The 12,009-nt window shown below is 49.5% G+C and overlaps 1 protein-coding gene across 4 annotated transcripts in view; it reads left to right on the top strand.

Annotated features, from left to right (window-relative positions):
• Window positions 1–85: 85 nt before the first annotated feature.
• DUSP22 (dual specificity phosphatase 22) overlaps window positions 86–12,009 on the top strand; it is a 71,610-nt gene continuing 59,686 nt past the window's right edge. For all 4 annotated transcript variants that reach the window (XM_024766403.1, XM_024766404.1, XM_024766401.1 and 1 more), the window contains exon 1: window positions 86–526. In XM_024766403.1, the coding sequence (XP_024622171.1) occupies window positions 506–526 (21 nt within the window). In that variant the 5' untranslated portion in view covers window positions 86–505. The remainder of the gene's footprint in view (window positions 527–12,009) is intronic.

The following is a 12,009-nucleotide window of genomic DNA, read 5'->3' on the forward strand; positions in this document are numbered from 1 at the left end:
AGGGGCTGCGCCTGCGTGACCACCGGCCCCGCCCCGTCTCGGAACGCGCAGGGCGACGGCGGTCGGGGCGGGGGTGTGCGTGCGCCCTGGGCCCGGGCCCCCGAGTAGCCAGAATCCTGGAGGCCCCCGCTTCCAGGAGCCATGTCCCTGCACCCTGGCCTCCGGGAGACATAATCCCTGCGCCCCGGCCGGGCCCCTAGGAACCGCGTCCACAAGTCCCGGGGGCCGGCGTGGCAGGCGCCGGGCTCACTCCGGGAGGGGGCAGGCGCCGCGAGCCCCTTCCCACAGGGGCGCCTGTGCCGCTGTCCGGCGGCCGGGGAGCCCGGGGGCCGCGGGGGACAGGAGCGCAGCGGACAGAGAGGCCTGGGCGCCGCCGGTCCGTGTTGCTGTTTACGCTGCGGGCGCGCAGTGACCCCTGCCCGCCCTCCCGCTACTCCCCCGCCCGCTCCAACATGCCCTCAGTGCGCCTGCCGCCGCGCCCCGGGCGCTAGACCGCGCGGCCGCCATGGGGAATGGGATGAACAAGGTAACGTGTCCCTCGTTCCTGCCCTCTGCCTCCACTCCTCAGCCTGCCTGCGCGGGGCTTTGCCGGCGAGCGGAGCCCTCCGCGCCCCCGGGCCCCGAGAGGCGGGGGCCGCCGCGTGCCTGCGTCTGCGAGGCCCCCGGGCCCCGCCGCTTCCGGCTTGTGGCTGAGAATTAGCCGTGCCCTTTAGCGGCGCCGGCGCTTGTTCTGCCCCGACTTGGGCTGAGCTCACAAGGATTGTGGTTTCTGCCATTTCTCCCCTCCCCTTCACCCCCAGACTCGGCTCTTGAAGCATCACCACCCACATCATTACTAAAGTGGAGTAGATAAGTGTCTTCTCTTCCGTAATTTCCTCTTCCCAGATTTTTTTTTTTTTCCGTGTACGCAGATAACTTTTTCTTGTGGACAGAAAAGTTGACAGAGGCCTAAATCCTGAGGTGCTTTTAATTCCCTGGGGGGCGGGGGCGTGGCCGGTGGTGAGAGCACAGATTCAGAGCTGATTTATCCGGATAGCGTGGTTTCTGCGCAGGGCGACCTGTGCCTTCTAGAATAGAAAACCCGGCTTGCTCTGCTCTCCGGCGCCCCAGACCCTTCTTCCGAGGCCGTGGGATGGTCTGTGCCTTTCCTGCCGGTGGAGGGGACCAGATTCCAGCTCTTACAGTTGAGAGTTGCTTGGGGTGTATTCATGTCAAACGCAAGGTTAAGGAGCTTTTGATCTGGTACTTCTGGTTTAAAGAAAAGACTTACAAAACTTTCTTTTTTCTAAAGCCCTCATCTTCACGGGTCTTTGAAATGGTCCTGGATCAGAGATTAGTTTCTGGTCTGCTTCTCTTCCCCGGTGTATTCCACTCACCCGCGTCTCCGCGCACTTTCAGCTTCCCTACTGGGTGGGTATAAAGCTGATTTGTCAGCCCTGGGGTTCTTTCAGCTGGAGTGTTAGCAGTCCAGGCAGGTAGGAAAGGTACCCACTTAACTCTTCACCTGCCACGTCAAGTTCACTGTCATGGAGACTCAGTTTATATAAAAGGGGATTGTGTGGTTTAGGCCTGCGTACCGGAGGTTTTTTGGTAACCAGAATGGTATTCCTTGTGAGGGCTTTTTCGGTGGGAAGGGTGGGTGGAAAGAGACTCTTCCTTTCTTGGATAAGTACTCGCAGTATGTATGTCCCCATTAGCACTGGAATCCGTCAGCACCATGCACTTCTGCTTTTTTAATGCAAACAGAACAATAAAGGGGCTTCTGCGAGTTTGTGGGCTCTGTTTTCCTTCCCATTAGTTGTGGTCACACCTCAGCTTTACTTTGTTTTTTTCCTACCGTTATTTCCCCTTGAGTTGTTCACTCTCCACCTCTTTCAGCCTTAATTTGTAATATTTTTCTATTATAACTCAAAGAACGTGTTTAGGCATACAAATCATTGCCTAAGTGTCCAAAATTAATTGCAGGCTTTTCAGCAAAAGCGGTCATATTCATATCATGATTTTTACCTTTCAGAGAAAGCACTACATTTCTTGATGATGTTATTCTCATGACCATCTTATATTGTACGTAGAGCCACTATCTCCAATGTAGAGACGGGGAAACATACATACAGACAGATTTAGAGACACCATTAAATCAACCAGTTGTTATTGTGTACTTGCTATTAGCCAGGTGCTGTATTGGTTGAGGGGGCTAGGGGAGGTGCAATGGTAAAAAACACAGAGGTCTTTCACCGAACCTTCAGTATAGACCAGCAGTTGCCCGATAGAAATATAATGTGAGCTATATATGTAACTTAAATTTTTCTAGTAGCCAGATTAAAAAAGTAAAAAGAAACTAATTTTAATAATATATTTAACTGAAATATGTTGAGAATATTGTGCTTTCAACATTTAACCGTGATAAAGTTACTCTTAGAATGGTTTGTATATATTTTTTGGGCTAAGTCTTCAAAGTCTGGTGTGTATTTGATACTTAAATCACATCTCATTTGGGATTAGCCACATTTTAAGTACTCAAAGCCACTGTGGCTAATGGCTACTGTATTCCACAACACGGGTTGTGTGTGTGTGTGTGTGTGTGTGTGTGTGTGTGTGTGTGTAAGAGAGAGAAAGCAAACACAAGGTGGGGAGGAGTGAGGGCTCCAGAGGCTGACAGGCAGTTTCCTGAGAGTCGGGTAAGTAGATGTGATGTGCGCAACCTAGAAGCAGCATTCATCCAGGCCAAGGGTCACGCTGGAGGACAGAGGTTTAAGCTGAGATCTGAAGAACTGCTCTAAGTTGCAAGGTTGTTTAGTGGCAAAGTGGATTGCTGGAAGCGAGAAATTAAAAGCCTTAATTAGAATTTGCTCATGTGTTAGTGTGTGACTTGGAACTAGGCTTCATTTTTTCTGTTAAAAATTTAAAAAAAGAATGGTTGATTTGCAGACCTAGTGGAATTAGTATAAGGTGCTAGCCGTAGAAATGCTTTTCTAAGAACATTTATAGATAAAAACGCAGTGCCTTTGGAACTGAAAACTTTATTTGCCGTGTGTGTGCCCTGAGGTGCCTGGGACAAGATTTATTTCCAGTCTCACAAAAGTCGGTCATCCTTGGCAAAAGGAAACTTATGAATTAAACAGTGCAGCAGTTTTTGAATACAGCAGTTTTTATTTCTATTCTTTGTCCTCGTGGAGGATCTTCTCATCAATACGCCCCCAGTCTCCTGTGTGGCAGAATATCGTGCCCATCTCAGTTAGGTGTACACAGCGTGCTACTTGGAGAGTGTTAGGGGAAGAAACATCTGTGTTCTGGCCAATTAAAGATGATGAGGAGGGCTTCCCTGGTGGCGCAGTGGTTGAGAGTCCGCCTGCCGATGCAGGGGACGCGGGTTCGTGCCCCGGTCCGGGAAGATCCCACATGCCGCGGAGCGGCTGGGCCCGTGAGCCATGGCCGCTGAGCCTGCGCGTCCAGAGCCAATACAGCAGTTGTAATCTTTTTTTTTTTTGAGCCTCATACAACGTGCCTGCAGTTTATAAAATCTAAGCCTCACTATAGCCCTAGGAGTCAGTCTGTCTTATCTTACTCTCTGTGCAGATTAGGAAATGGAGACTCAGGTTAAGTAGCATATCTAAGGTCCTAATGCTAGGAAGTGGCCGAACTGGGTTTTGAACCCAGTTCCCACTGATGTTGAAGATAGTAGAAGTCTTTCTTTGAACTAGAATACCAGTTCATTCCAAGTGATTTCTGAAGACACTGAAAAAAGCTCCCCGGAGTCCCAGATTAGTTGCAAAATAGGAAAAGCCTTCTCCTCTCTCCCTTCATGTTTGATATTGATATAAGGAGGAGAGGGTTAAGTCAGGCAACTACAACTATTTTTTCATTGTTCTTTGTGCAGTTTCCAAATAGATCCTCTAAAGTGACCAAAATTATAGTCACTGATGAACTTACGGTGTGCCAAGGCCTGTTTTGAGACTTCACCACATGGAGTAACTCATTGAATCCCCACCACAACTCCAGGAAGCAGGTGCTGCCATTTTCATCCCTGCTTTACAGATGACCTGGCCAGAGTCACCCACTGGGTGAGTGGCAGAGCCTGGACTCAAAGCCAGGTGGCCTAGCTCTTGGCGTCATGCAGGTTGCCCCGCCTTGCTGCTGAAGGCCAGTCTAGCAAGGGTCTCTAGTAGGATTAGGTTAAACTAAACAGGCTGCTGCAAGCAAATGTGTTTCTGTGGAGCCTTTGAAAATTCCTCGTTGAGTCGAAGTTTTCTCAAAGGTCTGACCCCCAAATCTTTTGGGGGAGGGCCTATAAAGAAAAGTCCTCATTCTCGTCTTACTAGTCTTAATACTATAATAGCCCATTAAAAACAAAAATCTAATCTCTCTGGCCAAGCGTTCTATTAGAGAAATGTGCATGTTTTTATCTTGAGCAGCCTGAACTGATGATCTAACAGTGGGCTGAAGCATTGCCATCCTAGGGCGGGTTGTAAGGACCCAGCGCTGGTTCAGTTCACCCAGCACACAGCTGCCCAGTCTGGCGGCCTTTTCGTTCCTCACTGCCCTGTTTCCCCTGAAAGCATCCTACCTGGTGGAAACAGATGCTGCCCAGTATTTCATGGGCAACTTACTCATGGCAGCGGGAGGCAAACACTTAACTTGGTGCATCACTTTTCTGTGAGAAGACCACTGTTGTGAAAGAGAGGGGCAGAGCTATCAGAAAGCCTGATTTGTGGTGTCTACCACTCTGCTACTGCATGGGTGTGTCCTTGAACAAGTCACGCTGTTTCTGAGCATCAATTTCTTTATTGCCCTTGATTCACAGGGATGGTGGTTTGCTTAACTAGTCTCCTTATTTGGCTCTAAAATGAGTATAATGTTACTTCCCCCAATTACTACCCAGATTCTTGGGAGAAGCAAATGAGAATGTATTAGAAGACATTTTTGCAAACTGTAAAGTACAAATATGCACTGCTATTAGCGTTCTTGGATTTTTCCCATCAACGGTGACAGGGAAGACATCTGCTTTAGATATGGCTGACACCTGTTTTAGGATGACTTCTCTTCTTAGGAAGACAAGGGAGTACGGTTGAGAAAGGAGTATAGTCCAAGGGCAAAGAGCAAGGAGAATACGTCCCCCTAGGCATAGCCCGTTCCTCAACCTCTGCACTGTTGACACTTGGGGCTGGATCATTCTTTGATGTGGACCCCAGTGGGGGCTTCATGGCGTTGTGGTGAACAAACACACCAGCCTCCACCCGCTAGATGCCGGTAGCACTCTCCCCTCATGGTGACAACCAGAAATTTCTCTGGGCACTGCCAGATGTCCTCTGGAGGGTAAAACTACAGTTGAGAGCCACTGGCCTGGGGTTCTCCATTCACAATCTCCCGAGCCCTGTGTGATATGGAACTGAATCGTTATCAGAAAGTGGAATAAGGCTGAAAAGGTTGGGAAGCATGGTTTTAGTTTGGGAAGGGGCTGGAAGGTCAGACATCCTCGCGCTGTTAGATGCTGCTGTTTCCACAACGGAGCACCCGATGTGGCTGCCTTCATAACTCATCCGTCTGTCCATTCACCAGTTCATCAAATTAGGTTATTGAATTCCTGCTATTGTCAAGGCACCGTGCTAGATCCTGTAGTGGGAAATAGCGTGAAAGACAAGACCCTGCCACCCAAATTGGTCACAGGCAGCCTACAGAGGAGTCCTGCAGGAGGGAGCACGCCGCAGGCGGCGTGGCTGTGGGCCTGGCGGATGCACGGTTCCATGCTGGTGGTTCCGTCCTCTGCACAGCACCCCTTGAATGGTCTTTCTTCTCAACATTACAGTTTTATTTCATTTTAAAGAAATAGATGCTTAAGGCACTGTTCTAAGTGCACACAAGAGTATTCTCAGATTCTTCCTTTCATAAATGCACACTGTTAAGTTCATGGCCAAATGGCATTAAGAAAGTCTGTGACATTTAGACCTTCAGGGAATCCACCAAAGTCTTCCCCGTCGCCCCCGGCTTTGAAGCCCACCAAGTCCTTTCTAACCTAGGAAGGATTAAGATGCCCCGCCCCGTGGCCGTGTACTGCTACTTGATCAGACATTTGATCTTACATCTGCTTGGGGGGTGCCCTCGGATTCCATGGCATCCTGAAGTACTAAGAAAAATGTTTAAAAAATAAAATATTTCCTGTCTTAGAAGCAATGTTGTTTTGCGCCCAAGTGCTTTTTTGTGGCGAAGGATTTGATTTTGTCCATGTGTCTGTGGTCGGTGTCAGGACAGTGTGGCTGTGAAGGAGGCTGACCAAGAGGACCCATCAGCCATGGCCAGGCAGGGTTTCTGCAGGATAGCCTTCGTTATCTCTCCCAGACAGTGTTCTAGTAGAAAACAAGGATCATTTTTGACCAGCAGAATGTCAGAGAGTGTTTCCCTTTGTGGTGTGTTTCATCACCTTTTATTCAGTGATTATCGCTTCATGTGCCCATCTCTGGGCCTGGCTTTTGGGACACAGCAGGGAACAAGACAGACACAACCCCTGCTTTAAGGTCAATCAAAAAAGTAAGGAAACAAATGAAAGAAATTTAGGTAGTGATCAACGTGATAAAGAAAATAAAACAGGGTAATGTGACAGAGGGTGCCAGGGAGTTTGATGGTCAGGGAAGATCTCCCTGGGAGCTGTTATCTCATATGAGACCTGAGTGACAAGCAGCCACCCAGGTGGATGATGGGGCATGAACATCCCCAGCACAGGGAAAGAACAGTGGTTTCCAAGGCCCAAGGATGGTTGGGACCAATTCTCTACTTTTCTTTTAGAGCCATAGAACATTCCCACGTTGCATTTACAGACGTTTTCCTTGATCTATCCTTACTTCTCACTATGTGGTGATAACTTCACTCCCCCTGTGTTCTTGCTTCTGGCTTGAGTTCAGACTTTCCACGAATTCACTGGTCAGCCGCTTTGTCCCAGATGCCCACTCTGCCCTTCCCTGGCCTCCCCCATGGGCCAAGAGGAGCCATGAGCCTGCTGGAAAAAGATTTCATTTCATTTTCTCTTTCTCTGTACTTAGGGATTTACCAGCAGCAATAATACCAGGGGAGTCAACCAGTCAGATTTTTTTGAGTTTTATGTTTGAACTGAGGCTGACTGGTATAGAAATTTAAATATTTACGGGCTTTTTTTTTCTCCTTGAAAACAAAAATGTAATTTCTCTGCCTGGCAATGGCCAGTTCTCCAGCCTTCCTGGATCTTGTTTTGTAATTTTATATGGAAGAAACTACAGAAACTGGGATTGAGCAATTTGCTTTCTATTTCCAGCCCCTGAATCTGTAGCTTATTCTCCTAGTCTGGAAAATGGAGTTAAAAGTTTACTGGCACAACTCTGTCCTCTCCTTATAATTAAAATATTTAAGTGCATGTAAAATGTGCATCTTACATGATTTTTGGTAAGTTGCCTCCTTGATTTTGCTAAGTTCAGACCTCTGTCCTTGCCAGCGCTCTGCCCCGGGGTCTCTTCTGGGAGCCACTCTCCTTTAACACCAGCCCCAGAGCCACTGGCCCTGAACAGAAAACTTCCCAGAGCAGAAAGGGGTAAAGCTTGATCTCTCAGGCCTCACTCATCATGGTTTTCCATCTTTCTCTTCCTTGCTTGGCCCCCTCCCACCTGACTCACGTTGTCTACTTGTTCATTCGTTTGTTGAAGAAACATTTACTTAAGTATCTACCAGTCGATGGAGAACCACTCAAGTTTAGAGAAAACATATTCACAAATATGATGCAGGCAGCAGATAGAGGTCATAAACTCGATGTCTACGGGCCATACTCAGCCTACAGATGTTTTATTTATCACAGTATTTAAGGTTTTAAAAAAATACAGTTGACAGTGTTTGAAAATTGGGCTGTTTCCCATAAAACCCAGATGTTGGAATTGGGGATCCTGGCCTGCATCTCTGCATCATCACCTTGGCCAGGCATGGGGCGGAGGCTAAAGACCTAGAAACCTCCATCCTTGAAGGTCTTTCTTGCTGAGGTGTCGAATTTCTGATAGCTACTTGGAGCCCTAAGGAGATTTTAGTGTGTTGAAGGAGGCTTGAGGAATCCTTTGGCGGGACCAGTCCAGAGGTAGGGAGGTCTCTAAGAGCTGTTGCAGTAGGTCAGGCAGGAGCTGAACAAAGGCACTGCACCAGGGCCCAGAGGCGCAGACTAACTGGGGATCTGTGGAGGAGTGGAAGCTAGTGCTGACTGAGGCGGGCGTGGTGTCCAGAGGAGGGAGGCGTCTCCTGTTGGCTCCTGGAGTGCCAGTGGGGCTGCCCTTGTAGGTGGGTGGGGCTTTGCTAGTCTGTGACTTGCTTGAAGGTCTGTGCAGTTCATTTGCATTTGTGCGTTTTTCTGGGTTGAACGGCCCACATCAGGGTCCCTGGTTGTAAGCAACAGAATCCAGACGTGACTCCTTTGGGTAGAATAGGTCAGAAGGCTGGGAAGTCTTGGGAACCAGATTTAGGCTACCTGCCAGGAGCAGATCCTAGAACTGGTCTGGTGAGAGCATTTCTGCGGCTGCCCCAAGATGCTACTGCTGCTGCCAGGGGGTCCTGCGTGTTCCACCTGCCCTACTGCAAGAGAGGATGCTCTGAGTTGTCTCTGACTTCGTCTGGAGGAGCTGTGGAGACGTGCTGCACTTATGCCCCATGTCCCTGCTGTAGCAGGAAGGCAAATGGGAGTGGGGATCTTATGTAGGAAGAGCTGGGCTCTGCTTCCCACTAAGACTCCAGAGTGGGGATGGGGATTCTCCAAACACAGGAAAGGGCTTCAGAGGCTAGGAAACCAATAAAATAGCTGTCAGTTACAGGGTTTATAATTTTCAAACATACCCATGGGATGAGGGACCCCAAAGAGTGAGCATCCCTTCCCTGTTTAGAGAGAGTATTGGGAGCAGAGCAGGTGATGTTCCAAGGTGGAACCAGGAGGGGATATTGGGAAAATAGGGGTTATCTGGCCTGACTGGAGATTGAAGAGAAGTGGGGAATCCTTTAGAGGCAGGAAGCCACATTGAAATTCTCAGCTCATTTTCAGTTTTGGCCTTCATTTTCTTGGGAAAGGGTTTGCCAACAAACATTTTGACCTAGAAAATGACCCAATGAGAATATGGCTTTCAGAAATTAATTTGATGAGACAGAGAAGTTCAGTGGCTACTGCTCTAGCCTGTGAGGTTCTGCACTGGGACCCTTGGCCTCACAACCAAGGAGCAAGGGCCATGATGGGACTTGGTAGCTCACTGAGAGCTACCAAGGGGAGGGGTAGCTGGGAGGGGGCTCCACGTTTTTCATTCTGGGTGACAGGGAGAAGGTGACACCGTGAGGGGACAGGTGGGATCAATAGTGGGGGTGGGAGGATAATGGGGTGCAGGGTCTGGAAGACGCCCTGGAGGTGAGTTCCAAAGGATGGATTCAAGGAACATACAATCAGTTCGAGAGCAGTAGAGCCCAGAGATGAGCTAATCTCATGCCCCTGTTTTATTTTATTTGAAAATAATATGAAATATATTCACTTATGTTTAGTAGAGAAAGTAGTAGAAGTACAAAGAAGAAAAGCAAAAATGGGCCATAGTCTTTGCCCCAAATAACCCCACTTGACTTTCTGGAGAAACTAAATTGAAGTAATGCATGTGCACGGTATGTAAAAGTGCCAACGGAAATCTAGAAGTGGGCTTTCCAGACCTCCCAGCCCCCAGTGTCCCCTTCCAGAGGTGAGCACAATAAGGAAAGCATTCCTTTATATTTATCATGATCTTTCCCAGATACAGTAGATAAAAATACTCCTCTCTAACAGCCACACACACCTAGCATCTCAGTGGCACTTAACCTAGAGCCTGAACACTTGCAGCGGCTGCCCCTCCTCTGCCCCTTCCGTCTCGCCTCCTTCACGCTTGCTCCCAGGAGAGACGGGCCTTCCTTCTCAGGGCTGGCTGTCTCCACCGCCCCCTGCCCGTCCTGCCTCTCTCCCAGCCCGCTTCTTTTGGACATCAGGTTCCCTGAGTGTCATCGCCTCCTGAAGGTCCTCGGGGACCCCAGAGTGGTCAAGGCGCCTCTTCCCTCCCTAGGCAAGCAACTCAGCAAGGGAAGTGGGACACTGGCAGGACCATGTCTCTCGGTCACACTGTATCCCGAGTGCCCAGAGGGTACCCGTATGTGACAGGAACTCAGGAAACCATTCAGCCACTATGATGCATTCTGCAACTTTGGGGAAGCAAACGTGCTCCATGATTGTGTTCTGGTCCATTGTAACTGTCAGCTGTATGAATTGGGAGACTGCTGTGGTCAGTGTTAGGAAAGAAAAATAATTTTGACACATTGGAAATGGCAAGGATGATTCTATTCAAGACCATTACAAGTGGGAGATGGAGCTCCACTCCCAGTGCAACCGGGGCAGGTGAGGGAGTGGGTGGAAATCACTGATGGAGCTTGATCAGATGCCAAGGGTGGAGGAAGAGGGGCTTGACTGATACCAAGAGCGGGTGGGCGCTTGACACCTGGCTCAGCAGGGTTCTTGGCTAAATCTGGCCAAGGACCAGCCAGGTGGAGAAGACTCGAAGTTCGGTCAGGGAGGAAGTCTGTGTCCCCATCAGCCAAAGGAGCTGGGTGATGATTTTGCCCTTGAGTATCTAATGAAGATAGGAGAGACCCTGGAGAAGCGCAGATGACACGTGAAAAAGCTCTGTGAAGGCAAGAGCTGCCAGAGAGCATCAGTTCGAGGCGTCTCCCAGGTGAACTTGCATTGTTCTTATGTTGTTTTAAAACAGGAATGGTGAACTGTTTACTCCACCCTTCCTCCCAGGAGAATCCCAAAGACTGATTATGTTTCAAGAAAGACCCGTCAAGTGTTTTAGTTCCTTGGCAGTTTTCCATTTCCTGGTTCCAGGGCTAACCCTGCCAGCCTCAGTGCTGTGACTCTCTCAGTCCCCTGGGGCACTCTCCAAGCCAGTTTTGCCTCCCCGGGTATTGAGTCAGCCAGAGTGACCACATGTCTCCATGACGACGATGTCACTTCTGGATTTTGCCTTTTGTCCTAGATTATTAATAGTACCCCTTTTCACTCTCACGGGTGTCCTATTTTGGTCGATTAGTTCTTTGGTCCCCCATGACAGACGCTGACCCTGGACCCAGTACTGCTGTGTCCCAGTACATCCCCGCAGGCAGCTGGTTGTCAGCAAGATGCTTGAAGGAATCCAAGCACGTGAAGGACGGCACTACCTGCTGCTTTCAGCTTTCTTAGTGGAAGTGGAAAAAAACGATGGAGAGTGTGAGGCAGATGGGGCTGAGAGGAGGGTGTCTCCAGGGCACCAGGGGTTGCACTGAAGTGTCCCCAAGGCCAGTGTGCTGTATGCACTTGGAAATCATATACGTGGTGTAGCTTCCAAAGCAGTGTCCATATTTGGATTTCAGAGGTTCCATACGGAGTAGTGGCAGGACAGGAATTAGCTTCGTGTTTTGCAAAGTGGGGGGTGCTTTAAGGTGAGAATTACAGTCACCCGTTTCCGTCTCAGGTCTACTGAATCATTCTGTGTGGAGCCTGGGGCTGGGGGCTTCCCAGAAACCTGAAGTTTTAATAGATTCCGCTGATTCTGGTGGATGGTCGGCTTGAGAACCACTGCCTTAGAAGTAGATGTTTTGCAGCAAATGTGTGTTCTTATTAACGTGCACGTTTAGACAGTTCTTTCATTCATTTAGCAGCTCTTTATTGAATGGTAATCACGGGCCAAGACCTGGGCCAGGAGCTGGGTGTGCAGCCCAGCAGAGGGGACAGGCCTCCGCCTAGTAACGTCCATGACAGCATCACTGCAAGGGGAAGACGGTGGGCGCTGAAGCAGGGCTCAGGACAGGCCTCCCCAGGGCATGGGTCGGAGCTGGGGCCTGAAGGATAGGGAGAGCGGGAGTAGAGCTGCTGCCTGGCTGCGGAACAGCATGTGCGAAGCCTCAGACTGCAGAGGGTGGGTTTGCTGGAGCTGAGAGAGAAGTGGGAGGGGGGAAGCGGGGGGCGGGCAGGCAGGACGC

This window comes from Neophocaena asiaeorientalis, unplaced genomic scaffold, assembly GCF_003031525.2.
Source record: "Neophocaena asiaeorientalis asiaeorientalis breed wild unplaced genomic scaffold, Neophocaena_asiaeorientalis_V1.1 scaffold8, whole genome shotgun sequence".
NCBI classification, from domain to species: domain Eukaryota; kingdom Metazoa; phylum Chordata; class Mammalia; order Artiodactyla; family Phocoenidae; genus Neophocaena; species Neophocaena asiaeorientalis.